This window comes from Physeter macrocephalus, chromosome 18 (assembly GCF_002837175.3).
Source record: "Physeter macrocephalus isolate SW-GA chromosome 18, ASM283717v5, whole genome shotgun sequence".
Lineage (NCBI taxonomy): Eukaryota > Metazoa > Chordata > Mammalia > Artiodactyla > Physeteridae > Physeter > Physeter macrocephalus.
Genome location: NC_041231.1, coordinates 105,197,921 through 105,216,901, shown reverse-complemented (window position 1 = coordinate 105,216,901; position 18,981 = coordinate 105,197,921). Strand labels below are relative to the sequence as shown.

The window sequence follows — 18,981 nt, the reverse complement described above, 5'->3', positions numbered from 1 at the left end:
CAAGAGCATCTATCTTACCCCCCAAACAGATTTCAGCACGAGAAGCCGTTTCCATGAAAGGTTCCCTGAAGGACTGAGAAGGGCTGCAGACAGACTGAAAAGGGAAAACCCTATTTGTTCTCAGGGGTGAGGTGAACAATTGTCCATAGAGATTCTGGGCAAATGGTCAGAGAAAAAGCCTTCTTTCTCCACCAAATTCCAGCTTTGTGCCAGATCCTCTTGTCACAAAGCAAACACGAGACGAGCCCCCGGGAAGCACGGAGCACAAGTCCTTGCGGGCTGCTCCCTTTGTCTGCTCACCTCACGAGCTGTGTCCGTGCCCATGACCCAGAGGGCGCGGCTGCTTCCCGTGGCTGCGGAGTCACGCGATGACCACCGTCATGGGGCCACTGCACAGTTTAACAGGCAGAACTTCGAAAATGTTCTCCAAACCGTCCCCGTGGTTGTCTGCAATCAAGATCTGGTCATCTGGGTTCGGACCACATTTCTCAAGGCACTCTGTGTCCATGACCGTGGGTGGGTCCAGAAGACACCGTCCCAAGCTCAGAGAACATGATCCTTGGGGTAGGAAATGCTTTCTCCTTCTGCTTTTTGAGTGCTTGTCATTTCTTCAGCTGTTGCTACAAGTGTAGCCTGGCCTCAATACCTGAGCTATCCTTTCATCTAGAAAGCAGGCAACAGTTTGCATGAAGTGCCTCATAAAAAAGCAGCCCCTTCTGTTCTAAAATGTACTTGTGTACTTTCTGTATACTTGTTGAGGTTTTACGGTGCCTTTTAGTTTCATTCTTGGAAGCACATTCTCAGAATATGTCGACCAACTTTCCTCAGCCCTTTGTTTTTTTAATCTCGTGTCACCTTTTGCTAAATATGGAAAAATTTCCCCTACTCCCCCTGTTCCCAATGATGACATATATCTATAGGCTTTAACCTATAGAAGGAGAATATTTGTTCTTCAGTGAGCTAAGGGGAAAGTCTCTTTATAAGGGTCTTTCAAGCTGCTTTATTCCAGTGGATTTTTTTTTTTTTTTAATAAAACGAATCTACAGAAATGACATTTTCAACATTTGGAGGTAAGAGACACATTTGTAGATGCTAGTCTTTCTGTTTGAACTTGAAGTTGATTGGACCTAGCAGGAGGAGAAAGCGTCAGACAGTGTCCCCTCAGGTGGTGGCCTACGTCTGTCTGTCTGTCTCAGGTGGTGGCCTACGTCTGCTCAGCCACCCTGGCCCCAAACCTGGGGCTCCTCCTGGACGCCCCTTACGCCCCCGTACACCTCACATCCACCCAGTCGGTAGTCCTGTTGACTCTATTTTCTTTTCTTTCTCTTTTTGGTTCTGTTTTGTTCTTAATGTACCCCGCAGTGGGGTCCAGTAGTTAGCAAGCCCTTTTGTCTGTAAGACATGTGACACCTGTGCCCTGAAGATACTCGTGGAAATGGCCCTGCACAGGAGACCCACAGCTTCGGCTGAGGTTGCCCGCCTACTCTTCAAAGTTTGCTCTGTGGCCCTGAGTAAGTAATAAATTAAGGTTTTCTACTAGTTCTCTGTATTAGTTTGTCACTGCTTCATAACAAACCACCCCAAAGCTCAGTGCCTTAGACAAGAGTTAATTATTTATCACAGAGCTAAGGGGTGGCTAAAGCCAACTGACCTAAGCTAGACTGGCCTGGGGGGCTCTGCAGGGTGTCTCTGCCCCACGTGTCCCCTGCCCCCTGGGAGGAGCACCCTGGCCAAGGCAAGTTCTTCTCAGGGTGGTGCTGACTGTTTCCAACATCACTGGCCTAGGTGAAGCCACCGCCATCTCTTGCCTGGATTACAAGTGTTCAATCTGACCCCGCCATTTCTCCCACCAAAAGTTGGTCTCCCCGCATCCCCCCAATCTATTCCCGCTATAGCAATGTGACCTTTTAAAATACAGACAAGATCCTGCTTAAAAACCCCACTAGCTTCTTGCAGTCCTCGGGTCCCCGCCTCCCGACCCAGCCTCGCCACCAGCCATCCTGGGCTTCCTTCAGTTCCTCGGGTTGCACTGTTTTTCCTGATTCAGGGCTTCGCATGCGCTGCCCCTCCCGCCTGGAGAGCTCCTCTCCCTGCCCGCTGCCCAGGCCACCCGCCTCTCGTTTCATCTGAAAGCCCCCTTCCTGGGGAGGCCTCCCCTGACCCTCCCCGTCCCCTCCTGCAGCACCTGCTTCCCCATCTGTCGCGCTCGGCAGACCCGCTGTTTTCTCATGTAACCCTCTTGCGAGGCTGCGGGCTCTGAAGGCAGGGCCGGGGCTTGGTCGCTGCTGCGTCCCCGGCCCCTGGCGCCGGCTGGCTCCCAGCCAACACTGAACAGATGAGATGAGCGAAGGGTGCGGGGAGAGGGCGGGGCCTGCACATCACCGACCGGAGATGCTGCTCAGGGTCTCAGTTCTCACACCTGTGGGCTCGGGGGTTGAGCTGATCTCCAGTGTCTGCTGGTCCGAGGTTTGTCATCTTTGTGGCTCCTTCCGGCCTGTCGCCTTTGCTCCTGGATGTTGGGTGGCACATTTGCTGTGCTCAGGGACCTGAGATGTTGGGTGAGGCTGGGGATGGAGGGAGGGAGGTGACAGCTGCTTGGTGGCAGCAGGTAGAGGTAAAGCGAGCTACGCCAGCTCCATCTGGAGAACAAAAGCCACGTGCTTGGTCTCCCAGCATCGAAGCATTACAGCCAGACCAAGCCCGCGTTACCTCTGAAAGTCTAGAAACCAGCACGCTTGGTGCCCGTCTCAGGAGAAGTTGGCTTATACTGTGGTATTTCTTATTTTCTCAGCGCTGACCCTGGAAAGCGTCCTCAGCCGGAATCCCGCCTTTAGGACAGCCACACATTCCGGAGGCTGGAGGCGGGCCGGGACGGAGGGCGCGTCCTCCGGTCAGTGTCCTCACCCCAAGGCCTCAGGTGGGGCCTCGTCGAGCAAATGGAGTGCTTTACACAAGCGGCCCTCCCCACACGGACATCACCTTGGGTCCTCTGAACCGGGGGACACCCAGTGCAAGGTGCTGCCTGCCGTTCCTGCACCGGCAAGTTGAGGGATCCGTTTGTGGCTTTTGTCACAGAATTCTCCTTCATGCCTTTCCGAATTCCAAATGCATAGTTAATTTTATCTGAGTTGCAAAAGTTAGCTCTGTTTATTAAGGCTTGGGGCATGTTCAGACCCATCCATGTGCTTTAATTAACATAAGAGCCACCCGCTGTTGCAGGACAGAGTTCCGTTTGCTTTGTTCCACTGCCTCTGTGACTAAGACCTGGGGGGAAGTGTCCTGTGGAGCTGCTATCCTGCTGGCAATTCCAGCAGAACTGCTGGAATTGCTGGGGAGAGGTTCAACTCTGGACTTAGGTTTCCAAGTAGCAGCTGCTTTAACTGAATAAGTGTAAATCAGAGGTGACTTCCGTTGGCTGGCACAGTGGTCGGATGTAGCTGTTTCTGAGTGACCACACGCCTGCCTGGTGCAGCGGGGAACGTGCCCCAGAGCCAGATCCCCGGCTGAGACGCTGCCCCGTGACAGTCAGCTGAGGGGGGCGCACCCTCCCATTCCCTTCACCGTCTCCCTTCATTCTCACACCTCGGCCCTAGATGTGCAAGGATCTGGGTTGATAGGGGTAACAGATCTGGGACCAACCAAGGGTTGGTCTCACAGGCACACGAGACTTTGTCCACGGGTCAAAGCATCCTGAAGTCACACGTTATACTGCCAAAGAGAATGACTACACGCTTAACCTATTTGGAAGGCACCATCACGACAACATCTACGATCCACAGATAAGGCGGGCAGTCACAGCCTTTAACACGGGAGTGAGGACATGGACCCAGACCACTCGCGCTCGGCTCACGTGACTGTGCGAATTAAAATGACGCAGGGAGCGGCTCAGTGGCAGGTCGGTGATAGTCAAAGCTATTTTAGGACCTGTAACTATTTACATGAGCCTGCTCCAAACCCAAGCACGTGAGTAATGAATTCACTCAGTACTGTTTATGGAGGTAAGCCAAGAAACCTCCCAGTGTCTGGGTCCCTCATAAAATTCCCAGAAGTCAAGTAAGTTATTTACTACCGTATTTCCCTGTTTTTAACTGATGTGTTTCCAAGGATGAATGCATACAAATACTGTTTTCACCTGTAACATCCTCAAAGGGCAGAGCTTCCCGAACTGGCTCAATATGAGAAAGACCAGGAGAGCTTTAAAATGCATTTATAAATCACTATGCCTCACCGCTCACTTATCAAGTCAGAGTATGAAGCACTGAGAAATTCCTTTTTAAAAACTCTCTGTCGGGGCTTCCCTGGTGGCGCAGTGGTTGGGGGTCCGCCTGCCGATGCGGGGGGCGCGGGTTCGTGCCCCGGTCCGGGGGGATCCCGCGTGCCGCGGAGCGGCTGGGCCCGTGGGCCATGGCCGCTGAGCCTGCGCGTCCGGAGCCTGCGCTCCGCGGCGGGAGGGGCCGCAGCAGTGAGAGGCCCGCGTACCGCAAAAAAACAACAACACCAACAACTCTCTGTCTCTCCAGGTGATTCTGACTCAGTCAGTGAGCTTTGGGATGCATGTCTCAAACCTCGGTGTACACTGGAGTCTCCTGGGGTGTGTCAGACTGAAGATTCTGATTCAAAAGGTTTGGGGTGGGGCTTGAGATTCTGCGCTTCCAGCAAGCTCCCCGGTGGGGCTGACGTCGCCAGTCCCGAGACCACACCCTGAGCAGCAGGTTGTACGTACCTGTCCCCAGGTATGCATCCGCACACAGGCCACCTCTGCTGTTGCACTGGGCCCAGGTCTGAATTGCAGGGTGCACCCTTTACCGTTTCAGCTCTGCCCTTCTCCACGCTGCCCCCAAATCTCTACTGGTGCTTGGACTTGCCTTTGCAAAGGGGGGACTCAGCTCAGGGCTGGACCCTCCCTGTTGATCTCCCCACTGACCCGGCAACCAGCAGGAAACAAAAGGGCATTAATCATGATGGGTGCGTCCGGTATAGAAGGCCTAGGGACCTTCTCTTTATTGTCAAGGACCAAGAAACAAACTCTGGGAATGCTGTATACAAGTGCTGAGCAGCTACAAGGAGGGGTGGGCTGGAGGAGACACAGTAATACACGACATTCTCCTGAGGAGCTCCAGCTCTTCATTCTAACACTTGAACCAAGGAGAGACAGCCACCCTTTGTCACTAAGGCCGCAGGAGAACGGGAACCTCGCTCAGTTCATCAGTTCCTATAGGGCAGGCAGAGTGAGAAGCTATTTAAAGCTGACGCGAGAGGCCACTTGGGGTCTGCTGGGAGTGCCCTTGGCGAGCAGGATGGATGCTGAAAGTGGTCCACGGCTGCCGGTGGTGGCTGGTCCCTAGGTCCTGGGCTTCTCTTGATTCTCAATGATGAGCTTGTCAGTCGAATACATTTGGCCAATGTGTACCTGGAGGCAAAGAGAAGACACAGACCAAGAAGCATGGGCTCCGTTAGCCGTGAAACTCAGAAGGGCGTTTCTACGTTTAGGCGCAGATGTGCGCCGTCACGGGACGTCGTGCTGGAAACGGCACCGTGGGGCCGAGTGCAGTCACCAGCTTCGCTTCTGCTAATTCCCGGCACCGTCCCGCCCCGCCTCCCGCGCTGTGGGAACAGTGGGAGATTCCCACTCATTCCCTCTCGCCCTGGGTGGCCCCGGCAGCGGGCTGTCCTGAGCCAGGTGAGGCCCAGCCAGACCTGTGCACGGCAGCTCCTCACCCAGCAGGATTTCTGGCCTTTGGGACGGTTTCTTCCGCGAGGGTGGACTTTCACCACAAGGCACTAGTGTGCTCTGTCCGCGCTGGGGCGGAGGAGCACAGCTGCACTCCTGCTCTCCCACTCACGCGTCACACTGTCCACCTCCTCCCTCTGGCCTCAGCGTCCTCACCTGTGGGATGAGGGCTACACGGCTGCTCCCAGCTGACCTCCACGTCCTTTGCTGCTCCAACAGCCTCTGGACCCTCAACATGGTTGGCACCTACGTGGTACGAGAGCCCTGGGGGCAGCTGGGGAACCTGCCAGGGGACGTCGCTGCGGACACAGAGCCGAGGATGCCTGTGCTGCAGCGGTGGGAGGTGTAACGGGCTTCCTGTCACCTCCTGAGGGGCCGGCTCTCTGCCTCCTAACGTGTCTTGCAGCCGGCAGCAGCCGTGAAGCCCGCTGTCCCCACCTTGCAGCCTGCCTGGACCACCTGGGTGGTCTGTGCCCAGGGCCTGTGTGAGGTCACGTGCTCATTCAGGTCTGCCTGGGAGCCCCTCAAAGGCAGGGCAGGTGACCCAGGCACGCTGTGGCCCTGGGTCCTGCAGTCCTGCGACCACTGACAAGGGGACGAGAAAAGGAAGCGGAAAGCAGAGGGCTCTGCGGCAGAGACGATGTACGGGCATTTGTGGAATGAAAGCCCCGGCAAGCCCTGGAGGAGGTGTGAAGGGCAGCCCCGCCCCGGCTGGGCCACAGATGAATGGCAGGCACCTCCCGTACTGGGACTGTGCTCGGGTGAGGCTGGAGACCCATCCCTGCCCTCAGGAAGCTCAGAGTCCAGGAGGGAGACAGACAAGGAGGGAGGCAACTGTAACCTGATGGCTGGAACATCAGCAGCCGTCTAGCACTGTGAGGTAAGTGGGATATGGGGCCACACACGGAAGATGAGAGGCAGGAGGGAGGTGCCTGGTTTCTTGATGACCACGCAGCCATCGCACCAGCCAACTTACTAGCTTAATGCCAACTTTTCTTTTACACGAGAGAAGAATAAACCACCATATTTGTAAACCTACTGTTATTTGGGTTTCTTGTTATATACAACTAAACCAAACCCTAACTGATGTCAACGTATATCGTGAATTTTAAGTGTAGACTATATGACTATTGATAAAAAGGTCACTGCAGACAAGAAGGTGTGCTGTGCCCTAGGATAAGTGGAAACAATGTCCCTATCACCTGGGAAGGCACCATTAACAGACGGTCTGTGAATTTCTAAAGTTTAAAGAAAACCACACTGGGACTTATAAAGATCTTCTGTCCCACAGTATTTGCTTTAGAGTACGTGGCTATTAATATTTTAGCATTTTTTCTGTCTAGTCTTTTAACTCACTTATACATTTAAAATGTATGTGTGTATATATAAACAGAACATTTAAATTTGGAATCATAACTTGCTTTTCAAAACTTAACTTTATATCCTTATGTCATTAAATAGTCTTTGAAAGGATAGCTTTAGTGACTGACCAAGTTGCACTGTAAAGATGCACAAGCTAATTTATGTAATCATTCTCACATGACGAACACGTGCAGAGTTGCCGCTTAGTCCTGGGATTACCATTCTCATGTATAAACCTTTTATAGCATCTCTGATTTTCTTTTCTTAGAGAAGGTTTCTAGAAGTGGAATTATCGGGAAAACAGGTCTGAATATCTTTACGGTTCTTGATGGATCCTGCCAAACAACTTCCCAAAAGTGCGCCTTTGCTCGACAACCGACACTCCCCCTGGTGGGCTGTGTGAAGGGCCGGCAGCGTGTTCGTCGCGCCCCAGAACAAACACGTGCCTTCCCACCCAACTCACTGTGGACACCATGAGCGCCCACGGCCACGCTCTCGATGGCTCTCCTGTGCGGCCCTCCCAACAGAGGCCCCACCAGCACGGTCAACGCAGCATTTGTTTCTCATAGCCGGCAGTCTAAAGGGGGGAACCTCTGGGGGGTAGGTGCACTCGCAAGAAACGCAGTTGTATGGGGTGACCTGGTCCCAGTCAGCTCCACGAAAAGCTCCAGAGAAAGCTGCACTGGGGCGATCCAAAGAGCCCAAGTTTTAGGAAACTTTTAAGTCAAAACAAACCTTCAAATGTAGTCCACTTTGACTGAAGTATGAATTAGATTTTAAAAATCCCACTCAGAACCAACACTTTTATGGCCTTTGGGGGAAAAAACGGAATGAAAACAGATCTTAATGGTGTTAAGAGAGCACAAAGATGAACATGTTGCTACCTATCCAGGCCCCCTGGTGTGCTATGCCCAGTCCTCGGCCGGCCGGGCCCCTCTTGTGGGTCATGAGCTTCTCACGGACGCCGGAGACCTTGGTCTCCCAACCTGACTGTCCCTCAGGCTCAGGTGGATCCACACCCACCACGCAGAAGCCCACCCACCCTTTGAGTCGACCGCTGAAGCTTCCCTGGGTCCCCCCCTCTGCAGAAGGGGCTCCCTCTCTCCTGGGAACACTTACTGCAATGTCTGCGCCACCCAGGGGTACTCACGTGGCCTTGTCCTATCACCACTTGTGTGCCTGTGTCAGCTCCTCGGCATGAAGGGTGCCTGAGGAGGAGGAGGAAGCAGGGGCTCGAGCTCTGTTTGGCTTGGCTGCCCTCCCAGCAGAGTCCAGGACAGCGCCAGGCACGCAGGCCTGCTCAGTCAGGACGCGGTAATTCACAGCACCGGCGGCCGGTACCCCTGGTTATAAGGCTCTACGTGTCCACGAGTGCTAAAATCTCGTAAGTGATTATGACGTGCTTTGGCGGAAGAGCTACTAGGGGAACTACAGAATTGATAAAGGCAAGTCAATAAAAATAGCCATAGGGCCATTTACTGTAACAAGAATGTTCACTCCCCATTAAGCAAAACCACATGATTTAAATTCGGCCGGCAGGGGGTTTAAAGCTATAATGCAGGGCCGTAAGGGATTAACCCAGAGCAATAACAGAAGGGGTAAGGGAAATATTCAGTTCACACAGCGAGTAAATATTAACATTATCTCCACAAGGGCTGTCGAGATGAGGCAATAAACGTTGGTGTAACAGTTCCGTCACACTTATTGGGCTGTAAAACGTGTCAGCTCACATGGGGGCGGGCAGCCTGCGGTGCTAATGACGGAGCAAGTGGCCCCAGCTGCAGGGGAGGGGAAGTGGGCAGGAGGCGAGCAAGTGCAATTACAGCTGCAGTTACGGCCCCTCCAGGACGGCGAGCTGCCTGCCACCCCACGTCAGGCTGTTACCACGCACACATGGGTCATTAGAGCCAACCACACTTCTACTCCGCAAACTTTGCGAGATGGCATTAGACTTCATTAGACAAACAATGACTCACCCGCAAGCAGATGGGACGACTGGATGGCCCTGAAACACGTATGAGCCCTGGGACTCATCAGACAAATAACCTGCTGGGGAGGAAGGAGCGGGAGCCAGGAGATGACACGTAGTCCAGGGTTTCAGCTCCTCTCGCCGCTCACTCCTCCGAGCCAGGAGCACCTCCCGTGCAACACACCTCAACCTGGCGCAGACTCGGGGCGGCGGGGCTCAGGGTGGGCGGCGGGGAGGCTGCCTGGGCGTCTGATGCTCACCACCCGTGTCGCGGGGCTGTTGTGAGAACCACACGGCTGGGCTTGAAGAAGAGCTGTCGCTGCCCCAGGCACTTCCTAGGCCCAAATCGATCAGACGCCTTCATGCCGTTGCGAGGGTTAAATAAGAACGGCATGCGGGGGGCTTCCCTGGCGGTCCAGTGGTTAGGAACCCGCCTGCCGATGCAGGGGACACGGGTTCGAGCCCCGGTCCGGGAAGACCCCACGTGCGGCGGGGCAGCTAAGCCCGCGCGCCACGACTACGGAGCCTGCGCTCCAGAGCCCGCGAGCCACAGCTACTGAGCCCGTGCGCCACGACTACGGAGCCTGCGCTCCAGAGCCCGCGAGCCACAGCTACTGAGCCCGTGTGCCACGACTACTGAAGCCCGCGTGCCTGGAGGCCGTGCTCCGCAACGAGAGAAGCCACTGAAGCGAGAAGCCCGCGCACCGCAAAGAAGAGCAGCCCCCGCTCGCCGCAGCTAGAGAAAGCCCGCGCGCGGCAACGAAGACCCAATGCAGCCAAAAAAAAAAAAAAAAAAAAAAAAGTATTTGATTCTTTTGCTCTCACGACAAACTTACGAGGACAATATAACACTATCACCATCGATTTAAAGGCTTTTATAGGCAAACTCTACCTTTGGTGTTTAATTTCTGTACTTGGAAGGCCTGTAATTGCTCAAATGGACATGCCCTTCCATTTCGCAGTGGATCACACTGAAAATATAATGAGAAAAGACAGCAGCAACCATCACACACAAAAAAACCAACCTGCCTAGATATAACCTTAATAAGAAATGTGTGTGATTTTTTACAGAGAAGACTACACAACTTAGAAATATAAAATAAGTTTGAATAAAACGACACACCATGTTCACGGAGAGACTGAGTCATACAAAAATGTCAATCTTTTGCCAAATTATATTTAACACAATGATAATAAAAATCCCAACAGGATTTTTTTTGAATTACTTGAGAAAATGAAATGTTTATTTGACTGAATATGAAGTCAAGAATAAAAAAGAACATTTTGAAAAGGAAGACATTAAAGCATTTTGGGGATTCAGTTAAAAGAGAGAAATGAACAGAACAGGAGAGAGTTAGAAAACAGACCCTGTTATCCAGAAGTAGTATTTTATTCACAAACTCATGCTTATGGGGGTCTGGGGCTTACTGAAGCGGCTGCAGCAACTGCAACATTTCTTTGAAGTCTCCTAGTGATCTTCATGTAACTGGTGTAGCCTGCTCTACACTGTGTTTATGCTCATTTTAATATAAAAACGTTTCCCACGTTGTCAAGTAGCTCAGGCTCTTCACGAAGCGGCACCGTATCTGTCCTGTGCCTCTGAGCGCCTGCTGACACACCCAGCTTGTGAGGCACGTTTTAATGGTATTACACCTTCCTAGGGCAGCTACGCTTGATCGGGGCTCTGGAAGCCTCCCCCCGCAGTCTTTAAGCCACCAAGATAATGAATCTTTGTCAGCCTGCAGGTTCTGCCGACCGCCTGCCTGTGCCGTGAAGGTGAGCAGGGTCGTCCGTCTGTGGCCCCTACACCCCCCTCTGTTTCAGAACAACGTCAGACAGCTTTCCACGCTGCCTGCAATTCACACAGTAATTCTCCCCAGTGAGATCCCAGCGCGGAGATCACCGTCACAGCCTTTGGCAAGTCACTTGCCCTAACAAACATTTTTCAAATAAACCATTTTTATCATACTTCATGCTTCCTAATAATTTTTAAAGAGCGAAATGAAAGAGATTCCTGAACTTATATATAATTTTTCCCAGTCTTTTCTGTTTAGCAACAAGAGACATTATGAAACCAAAACTTAAGAATATAGGTTGCATGGCCTTCCTCTAAAAATGTTCTTGAGGAACCGTTTTCTTTGTAGAATTCAGTGGCCAGAGCTGTTTTTCAAAATGCTTACATATAGTAACATAACTTTGCTACCTGTAATTTTGCTATGGTCTTGTGCAACGGGAGAACACCTGAAGCACTCAGACTAGATGTGTGAAAATTCAGCCAACAACTGAAAAGGAGGTCAGTTCAAAGAACCCAGGGAAGAGCCAGCCTCTTTGTGTGCCCCCAACCCCCTTCCACTCTGTTCTGTGAGCCTTGAAGTTCAGATACTGGTTATTCCTATTGTGGAGGGCGGTGGTGAGGAGCTGACCTCTTATTTCCTCTGTGATGCCCCTGACAGAGTGATGAACAAATTCATATCTCTTCCCTAAATCCCATGTTCCGTTTAACAGTTGCTGTGTTTCGCCCTTGCTTGCTGGGACAAGAGAGAACCCAGGTGCAAGCGTGTGCACTCTCGCTGGCGTGGCCACACGCCCGGTTCACACAGAGGCTCCCAGCCTGATTGCTAACGGGGTCTCTTTCACCTCAAGGGGCCCAGTCTGGATGACGAATGACATGGCTGCCCTCTTACCCACTGCTGTCAGATTTCTGGGCCATTCTGTTGTTTTGCTGCACGGCCGATGTTCAGTTACAAGAAAAAAGCAGGCTATAATGTGATGGCTTCTTTCTTTCGTTTTCCAGGCCATGAGAGTAAAGGAAATCAGACCATTTTAACAGGTCTCAGAGAACTGTGGCCGCAAAGGAGCCTGAAGTGGAGGGCAGCCAGCAGGGGTCCCTTCTGCAGGAACAGACACGCACATAAGGCAGCGTGCGGGTCCCAACAAGGACGAGGCCCAGAACCACAGGGCCGGCTTTCCAGGACCCATGCGGCCTGGGCCACTCTTGAGTTTCTCAGGAGGGACATGGGGTGAGGGTGCAGTCACCTCTCCCTTGCTGCTGATCGGCTCCCCTGAGTGAGCAGGGGTGCTGATCTAAGGGGGCTCATCATCATTATTCTAAAATTACGGTCAGATTTTTTTCCCCAGTGAGTGAATACGACCCCCAAAACCAAACAAAACCCAGGGTTGATATTTCCCGCCAGGTGCACTTTGGGCCCAGCCCTTCCGGAAGGTGGAGCAGAGGCTGTGAGACCAGGCGGGGAGGAAGCGTGCCCGCAGCGCAGTGTCGCTCTAAGCGCCAGGCTGTCAGCGAGTGCCGGGGCTGTGTCCTCCGCCCCTCCGCCCTGCTCTCTGCAGGTGCCGGGCACTGCTCGGGGTGAAGCAGGAGACGGGTGCTGGCCGTCCCCTCCACACTCACACTCGCTGGCCACGAGGGGACACCAGAGACAGTGTGCTGGCCAGTGGCCTGCAGTCCCGCGGCGTGGGTGGGGAAGCCCTGCAGGCGAAGGTCACCCAACGGCAGGTCAGCGCCAGCAACTGGGTCAACAAGCCCTTCTTGGAAGCGGGCAGAGCCCAGGGCCCGAGCGTCACATCAGAGTGAAAGTGGCACTTCCCCGGGACGGCGACAACGAGAGCCCCGGCAAACTGCCAGAGACAAGTCCGTCAGCGGTCACGCTGCTGCCTGGCTTGGTGCCCCTCAGCCCTGCATGCGGGCCTCAGGCCAGCACAGCCGGCGGCCAGGCCAGGAGCCTCATGCTCGAAGTCGGGGGCAGACAACAGCAACAAACGAATGAGGAATCACAGTCCGTGCGTTCTCCTGCAACCTACTTTTCAAGCTCAGCATCCTTCCGTGTCAGGGCGCACAGACCTCCTTCTTTCTTTCGAACAGCCCCGCCGGGACCTGCTGGGTAACATGCAGGGACACTGGAACAGACGGTCAGCAATGCCCTCACCTTCCCAGGGCCTGGGAGCTTCCTTCAACAGCACTGGGGCCGACACACCCCAGCACATCGGATTAACTGGGCTCCCTTCTGTCTTCCTCACTCTGAAGGTAGGTTGAAAGAGCGCCCCAGTGGGCACCGAGAGACAAACAGCATCGTGAACCAGAGTGCCCGGCAGCGCCGCAGAGAGGGCAGTGGGCCCAGATGCTAGGAAGCGATGCCAGACCGGGCCCCAGCCCAGCACACATGCCCCCGTCCATCCCCAGCCCTGAGCAGCCCACGGGCTCCTGGAAGCCCCCGAGGAGCTGGTCCTGGAAGGCGGGAGGGAGCTGGGACAAGGGCCGCTAACCGTGCTGGGCACTGAAGTCGCGCCCCTGCTCGACGGGTCTCCTAAAGCGGACCCCTGGAGAGCCGCCGTCTTCCACAGGCCCCAACTTGGCAGGGTCTAGGAGACACGTAAGTGTATGTGAAAGGACACCTGGGGATCCTCAGAGCTGTCTGGAGGAAGGGGACCCCTCGAAGCGCAGGGTGCCTGCGGGCCGGGAGACAGGGCAAGGCTGACATTCAGCTGCTAAGGGCCCCACCTGGGAAAACGTTCAACTCCTTCCACGCCCGGCACCTGGCTGCTGCTCCGACACTCCCTCGCGCGGGGGTCCCCATCTGGCTCGGTGGGCTACTTTCCAGCTCCAGCTTGGCCAGCTTTCATGCTGATGGGCCAATGCCTATGCGGCCCTGGTGGGTAAACATCTGACCGTCAGCTCTGGGGCGGGGACTCTGGGGTGTAGGTTTGGGCTGTTAATGAAAAGGGATGCAGAGTTTTCAATGACAGGCTACTGACCGTGAGGCCCACATCTGCTTTCCTTCCAGTACTCTGCAGAGGGGATGTGAAGACAGCTGGACAGAATGGCCAAATTTTGGGCCATCAGGAAGTTATTCTGGATCAGAGAGAAAGGGAAGGCCAGAGCCAGAGCCTGAAATGATGCCACGGGTCTGACGGGACAGTAAGCTGGGCCTTCCCTTTCGGTGCCAGCACAGGGCGGCGGCCCCTTGGTATCCTCAGTGCTCACAGGGTCCAGGAGAGGGCGGGGGGCTTTCTCTTCACAATCTTACCTCCCAGGCCCTTGCAGGACATGAGGACTCACCGTACACAGCCTTAGCTCTGTCCCTGGAGCCCGGCTACTGAACGCACTCTCCAATTAGACACACAGGAAGCAAAGAATTGATACCAGAGGGACCCTATAGACCCCCAAACGGAAGCATCAACTTGAACGTCAGGACCGTGGGCTGCTGTGCCCACTACTGGTCTCCACTATGTAACCGACAGTACAGGCCTTGGAGACCTACTGCGTGGTGGACACTGTCTCGGAGGATGAAATAACTGGTCCCCGAAGAACCTGCTGGGGGCAGCGGCATCAAGAAGCCAACTGCCAGTTTGACTCCACACAGGGGAGAGAGCCAGGCCTCTGAATCACAAGCTGCAGACGCCCGGCCAGCACTCGGCAGTGGCCAGGCCATGCGGCTCTCCTCCCCTGGGCCGGCTTTCACTTGCCCCAGAGCAGGACAGGCTGCAGCAGCGGGCGACACGGTGCACAGGCCAGATTGCCTGGGCGGGCCTGCAGAGGGCCACCTCCACCTACCTCCTTCCGGGCCCCCCTGGCTCCCCGGGGAGGAGGAAGCCCAGACGAGCTTCTCGCCACTGCGGCAGCCTCCTCCCACCACCTCGGGGAGATGGCCTCGGTGCACATGGCTTTTCTCTGAAGCACACAGACGTCTCTTTAAATGTGCTCACCTTGAACTGCGAAGGGGAAAGTGCACGGAAATGAATCTTCCTGCCCCAACTTTTTGCCACGGCTGATTTTAAAAAGAGCCTGGGGCTGTTCTGTTCTGTTAAGGCACCTGCAATCCAGCAGGCGGGCCTTCTTCACTGCTACTGCTTTAGAGAACTCGGACTACGGTCATTTTACTAGGAATAGGACAGCTTCATACTTCTGTGTGTGACACAGTAATAGCTAAACTCTCTCTAGCACTTGACAGTTTACACGGTTGTACGCACTCTTATTGGCTCACCTGATTCTTACAAGGTGTGTAGAGCAGGTGGGTGTCGTCCTCATGTCTCTTTCACAATTAAAGAGATGAGGGTCTAAGAGGTAAAGTCACTTTACCCAACATCACAGGGTTAATATGTAGTGCTCTGACTTGAAGCAAATCTCTAAATTCTAATCCTTTCAATCTCAGTTAATTCTATGAATACATGGTGGCTTATAAACCCAGCATGAAAATAAATAATAATAATAAAAAAATCAACCATAATCCCACCACCCCAAATCAACTTTATTTTTATTTCTGCGTACCAATTTTGTCACGTTTACATTTGAAAAGCTGGAAGACACTGCTCACAAACGATCACGTACATGTACAGCCTGTGTTCCTAATCTAGAACCCTCATGCCACACACGTGTCCCCACGTGTCCACGCAGCCTGCACAACTGTAAACGGCCAACAGTGTGTTTCCATAGCTCTAGGTTCGGTCTCATTTCCAGTAGCTCAGCTGAAAACACGATCAATTCCAGGGTAGCGTTCGTCTACCCGCCCGCCCCTTTTCAAGATTTTGGAGAAAAGTGTTTTTCCTGGAAGACAAATTACTTTAATGAGTTCACGTGTTTTTTGCCTTTTTACTCTTTTCCACTTGTTCCTCCCCCCCTTTACTTATGCATCCAACTGGACTAAAAGCATGACCTCGGAAATGTCCATCTCTCACAGATGGGCTGAGATAACGACCCCACTGAGTAACCAGCACGACTGCAGGAAAGAGCAGCTGGCGGACTGTCCTGCGATCAGCGTCCCTGCCTAGGAAGCGCCCCCTGCCCCGCGTCCCAGCCCGGCTCCGCCAGCAGGCTCACAGCCGGGCTCTGCAGGCGCTGCCCAAGCCCCGCGAGGCCCTGCGAGGCTCTCCCACAGGCACAAAGGAGCAGACCTGGGATGCGGCCTCAGGGCCCTGGAGACCGCTGCGGTGGGCGTGGCCTCTGCAGGTCCCAGCCCTGGTCCCAGCCATACGCGCACACGGCGCCGCCTTTACTCGGGATGGGTCTACGCGTCTGTCTCGACACGAGGCGTTGGGGAGCTCCTGGAAACCAGGGGCTGTGTCCTCTTCGTGCCCCTGGCACCTGGCACCTAGCAGTGTGGAGTCAGCTTTCTCGCCACCCTCCAGTGAGAGCCTGGAGGCCGGTCCTCATCACGAGTCCCGGGGGATACCTTTTGCGACCCCGCCGACGCGGCGGCGGGCAGAGCCGCGGTGAGGAGGAGCCAGGGCCTTGCCCCGCCCCGCCCCGCCCACTCAGCTGCTAGAATCGCCCCTCTCTGGTCACGCGTGGTTTTCCTGCTCGCTCACACTGAATCCTCATGCCGCCTCGTGCCTAGGAGGGTGCCTCGGCCGATCCCTGCTGAGCAGCGAATGATGCCAAGAGAAGGCGGTGCCTGCCCGAGGCGCGGGCCCTGCAGAGGGGAAGCGGGAGGCCAGCACTCTGGGAGGCGGCGCTGACTAGCCAGGTTCCCGGCTCCCCACCCCCCAAAACCAGCTGAGTCTGCATTCGCTCTACTGAGAACATGGAGGGAGGGGCGCGGGGCACCTGGAGACCCGAATACGCCACGCTCCCCTCCACCCCCGGCCCCGCCTCCCCGCCCCTGAGACAGTCATGAGTCTTGGAGGCGAGGGGGGCAGCTGGGGTGTCGCAGGGTGAGCTTGTGAGAACCTCCCCCCGAAAAGGACCTGCAGGGGACCATGCAGGGCCTGGAGGCCAGCCCTGGGGACTCTGGTAGGGGTGTGGCCGGACAAGGTCCACCTGGCCGACACTGGACCCTTGTCAGTGAGCTCTGTCAGTCAAGGAGGGACTGGAGAACAAGGCTGACGCTCTCTGCTCCCGAGTTAGGACTGCATTAGGGGACCTGGGACATGAAGACAGGCAGCTGCTGCCACCACTATGGCACCGGTCCCTGGGAGGAGGGGACACTTCCCTTTTGTCACGTATGGAACTGCAGCCATGCAGGGTAGGCTAACGACCAGACCTGAAGCCCAGTGAGATGACAAAGGAAAAGAACAGAACACTTAAGGGAATCTAGGAGCCAGACGGGCGAAATCTGACCCAAAGGGCCGCCCTATAACATAAAGCTGCTGGGAGAGGTGAAGGACCAGCAGTGCACTGTTCGAGCACTTGGGCTCAGAAAGAAACAACTGGGAAGAATGGACTTGTTTATGAAATCTACACGTGTAGGGAGACAGGATGTCTTAATGGAAAAACCAGGTATCCTTTTTCAAATCACAGTAAAAAATGTATGCTTCTAATTATCAGCATCAGGCTACAGAAGACAATCATTAACGACAATGGAAAAGTAGGATAGAATTCCCAAACTAATAAAAGAGGGGAAAAAGGCATGAATAGGTACTTGATAAAGGCAACACAAATAAAGAAGCGAAGAAGAGAAAACAAGTCATGATAAATAACAGAATGAGATGAAAGGAACAAAATCAACTCCATCAGCCGTTACATGAAATGTGAAAGGACTAGCTGGGATTGGTAACAAAACAAGACAAAACTCCTAAAACACAAGCAATAAAGACTGAAAATCGAGGGATGAATTAAGATACACTGGGCATATTCTGGGGAAAAAAATTACCAGTTTATATTAACAGTAGACAAGGTAGAAATGAGTCTAAAAAGCACTAAATTGAATAATGGGCAATATTTACAAAAAAGATGTAGCAGCAGTTTACAAGATGTAAACTTGTATGCTCTAAATAAAGACAGTAGCTGAGCATATAAAGCCAAAACTATTAGAAAGGAGAAATTCATAAAAATAAGATTCGAGTGGGGAACTCTGATATTCTCCTTCCAAAACAGAGCAAAGCCAGTACATTCAAGCACTTGGCCAAAGAAAATCTTAAAAGAGTTTTCATTTCTCAGGTTAATTTACTTTTTATTAGATTTTTGATTTAGCTGCCAGAGAGGTGCCCATAACTTTCTCTTAAAGCATATCCTTAATATGTAGTCATTAAAAACAACATTGTACTTTGAGAAGATAAACGAAATTGATAAACCATTAGCCTGACTCATCAAGAAAAAAAGGGAAAAGACTCACATCAACAGAATTAGAAATGAAAAAGGAGAAGTAACAAATGACCCTGCAGAAATACAAAGGATCATGAGAGATTACTACAAGCAACTATATGGCAATTGAATGGACAACCTGGAAGAAATGGATAAATTCTTAGAAAAGCACAACCTTCCGAGACTGAACCAGGAAGAAATAGAAAACATAAACACACCAATCACAAGCACTGAAATTGAAAGTGTGATTAAATTATCTTCCAACAAACAAAAGCCCTGGACCAGATGGCTTCACAGGCAAATTCTAACAAACATTTACAGAAGAGCTAACACCTATCCTTCTCAAACTCTTCCAAAATACAGCAGAGGGAGGAACACTCTCGAACTCATTCTAAAAGGCCACCATCACCCTGTGATACCAAAACCAGATAAAGACATCACAAAGAAAGAAAACTACAGGCCAATTATATGCAAATCAATCAATGTGATACACCATATTAACAAATTGAAGGAAAAAAAACATATGATCATCTCTATAGATGAAGAAAAAAGCTTTCGACAAAATTCAACACCAATTTATGATAAAAATCCTCCAGACAGTAGGCACAGAGGGAACTTACCTCAACATAATAAAGGCCATATATGACAAACCCACAGCCAACATCGTCCCAATGGTGAAAAACAAACCATTTCCACTAAGATCAGGAACAAGACAAGGTTGCGCACTCTCACCACTCTTATTCAGCATAGTTTTGGAAGTTCTAGCCACAGCAATCAGAGAAGAAAACAAAATAAAAGGAACCCAAATTGGAAAAGAAGTAAAACTGTCACTGTTTGCAGATGACATGATACTATACATAGAGAATCCTAAAGATGCTACCAGAA

At 52.8% G+C, this 18,981-nt stretch overlaps 1 protein-coding gene across 2 annotated transcripts in view; it reads right to left on the bottom strand.

Annotated features, from left to right (window-relative positions):
* LYRM4 (LYR motif containing 4) overlaps positions 1 to 18,981 on the bottom strand; it is a 145,675-nt gene that overhangs the window by 19,804 nt on the left and 106,890 nt on the right. Inside the window, exon 3 of one of the 2 annotated variants that reach the window (XM_024122129.3) lies at positions 4,969 to 5,410. The exons of the other annotated variant lie outside the window; for it this stretch is intronic. Coding sequence (XP_023977897.1) covers positions 5,342 to 5,410 — 69 coding nt within the window. The 3' untranslated portion in view covers positions 4,969 to 5,341. Of the gene's footprint in view, positions 1 to 4,968; positions 5,411 to 18,981 lie in introns of those variants that run through there. 2 annotated transcript variants of the gene reach the window in all.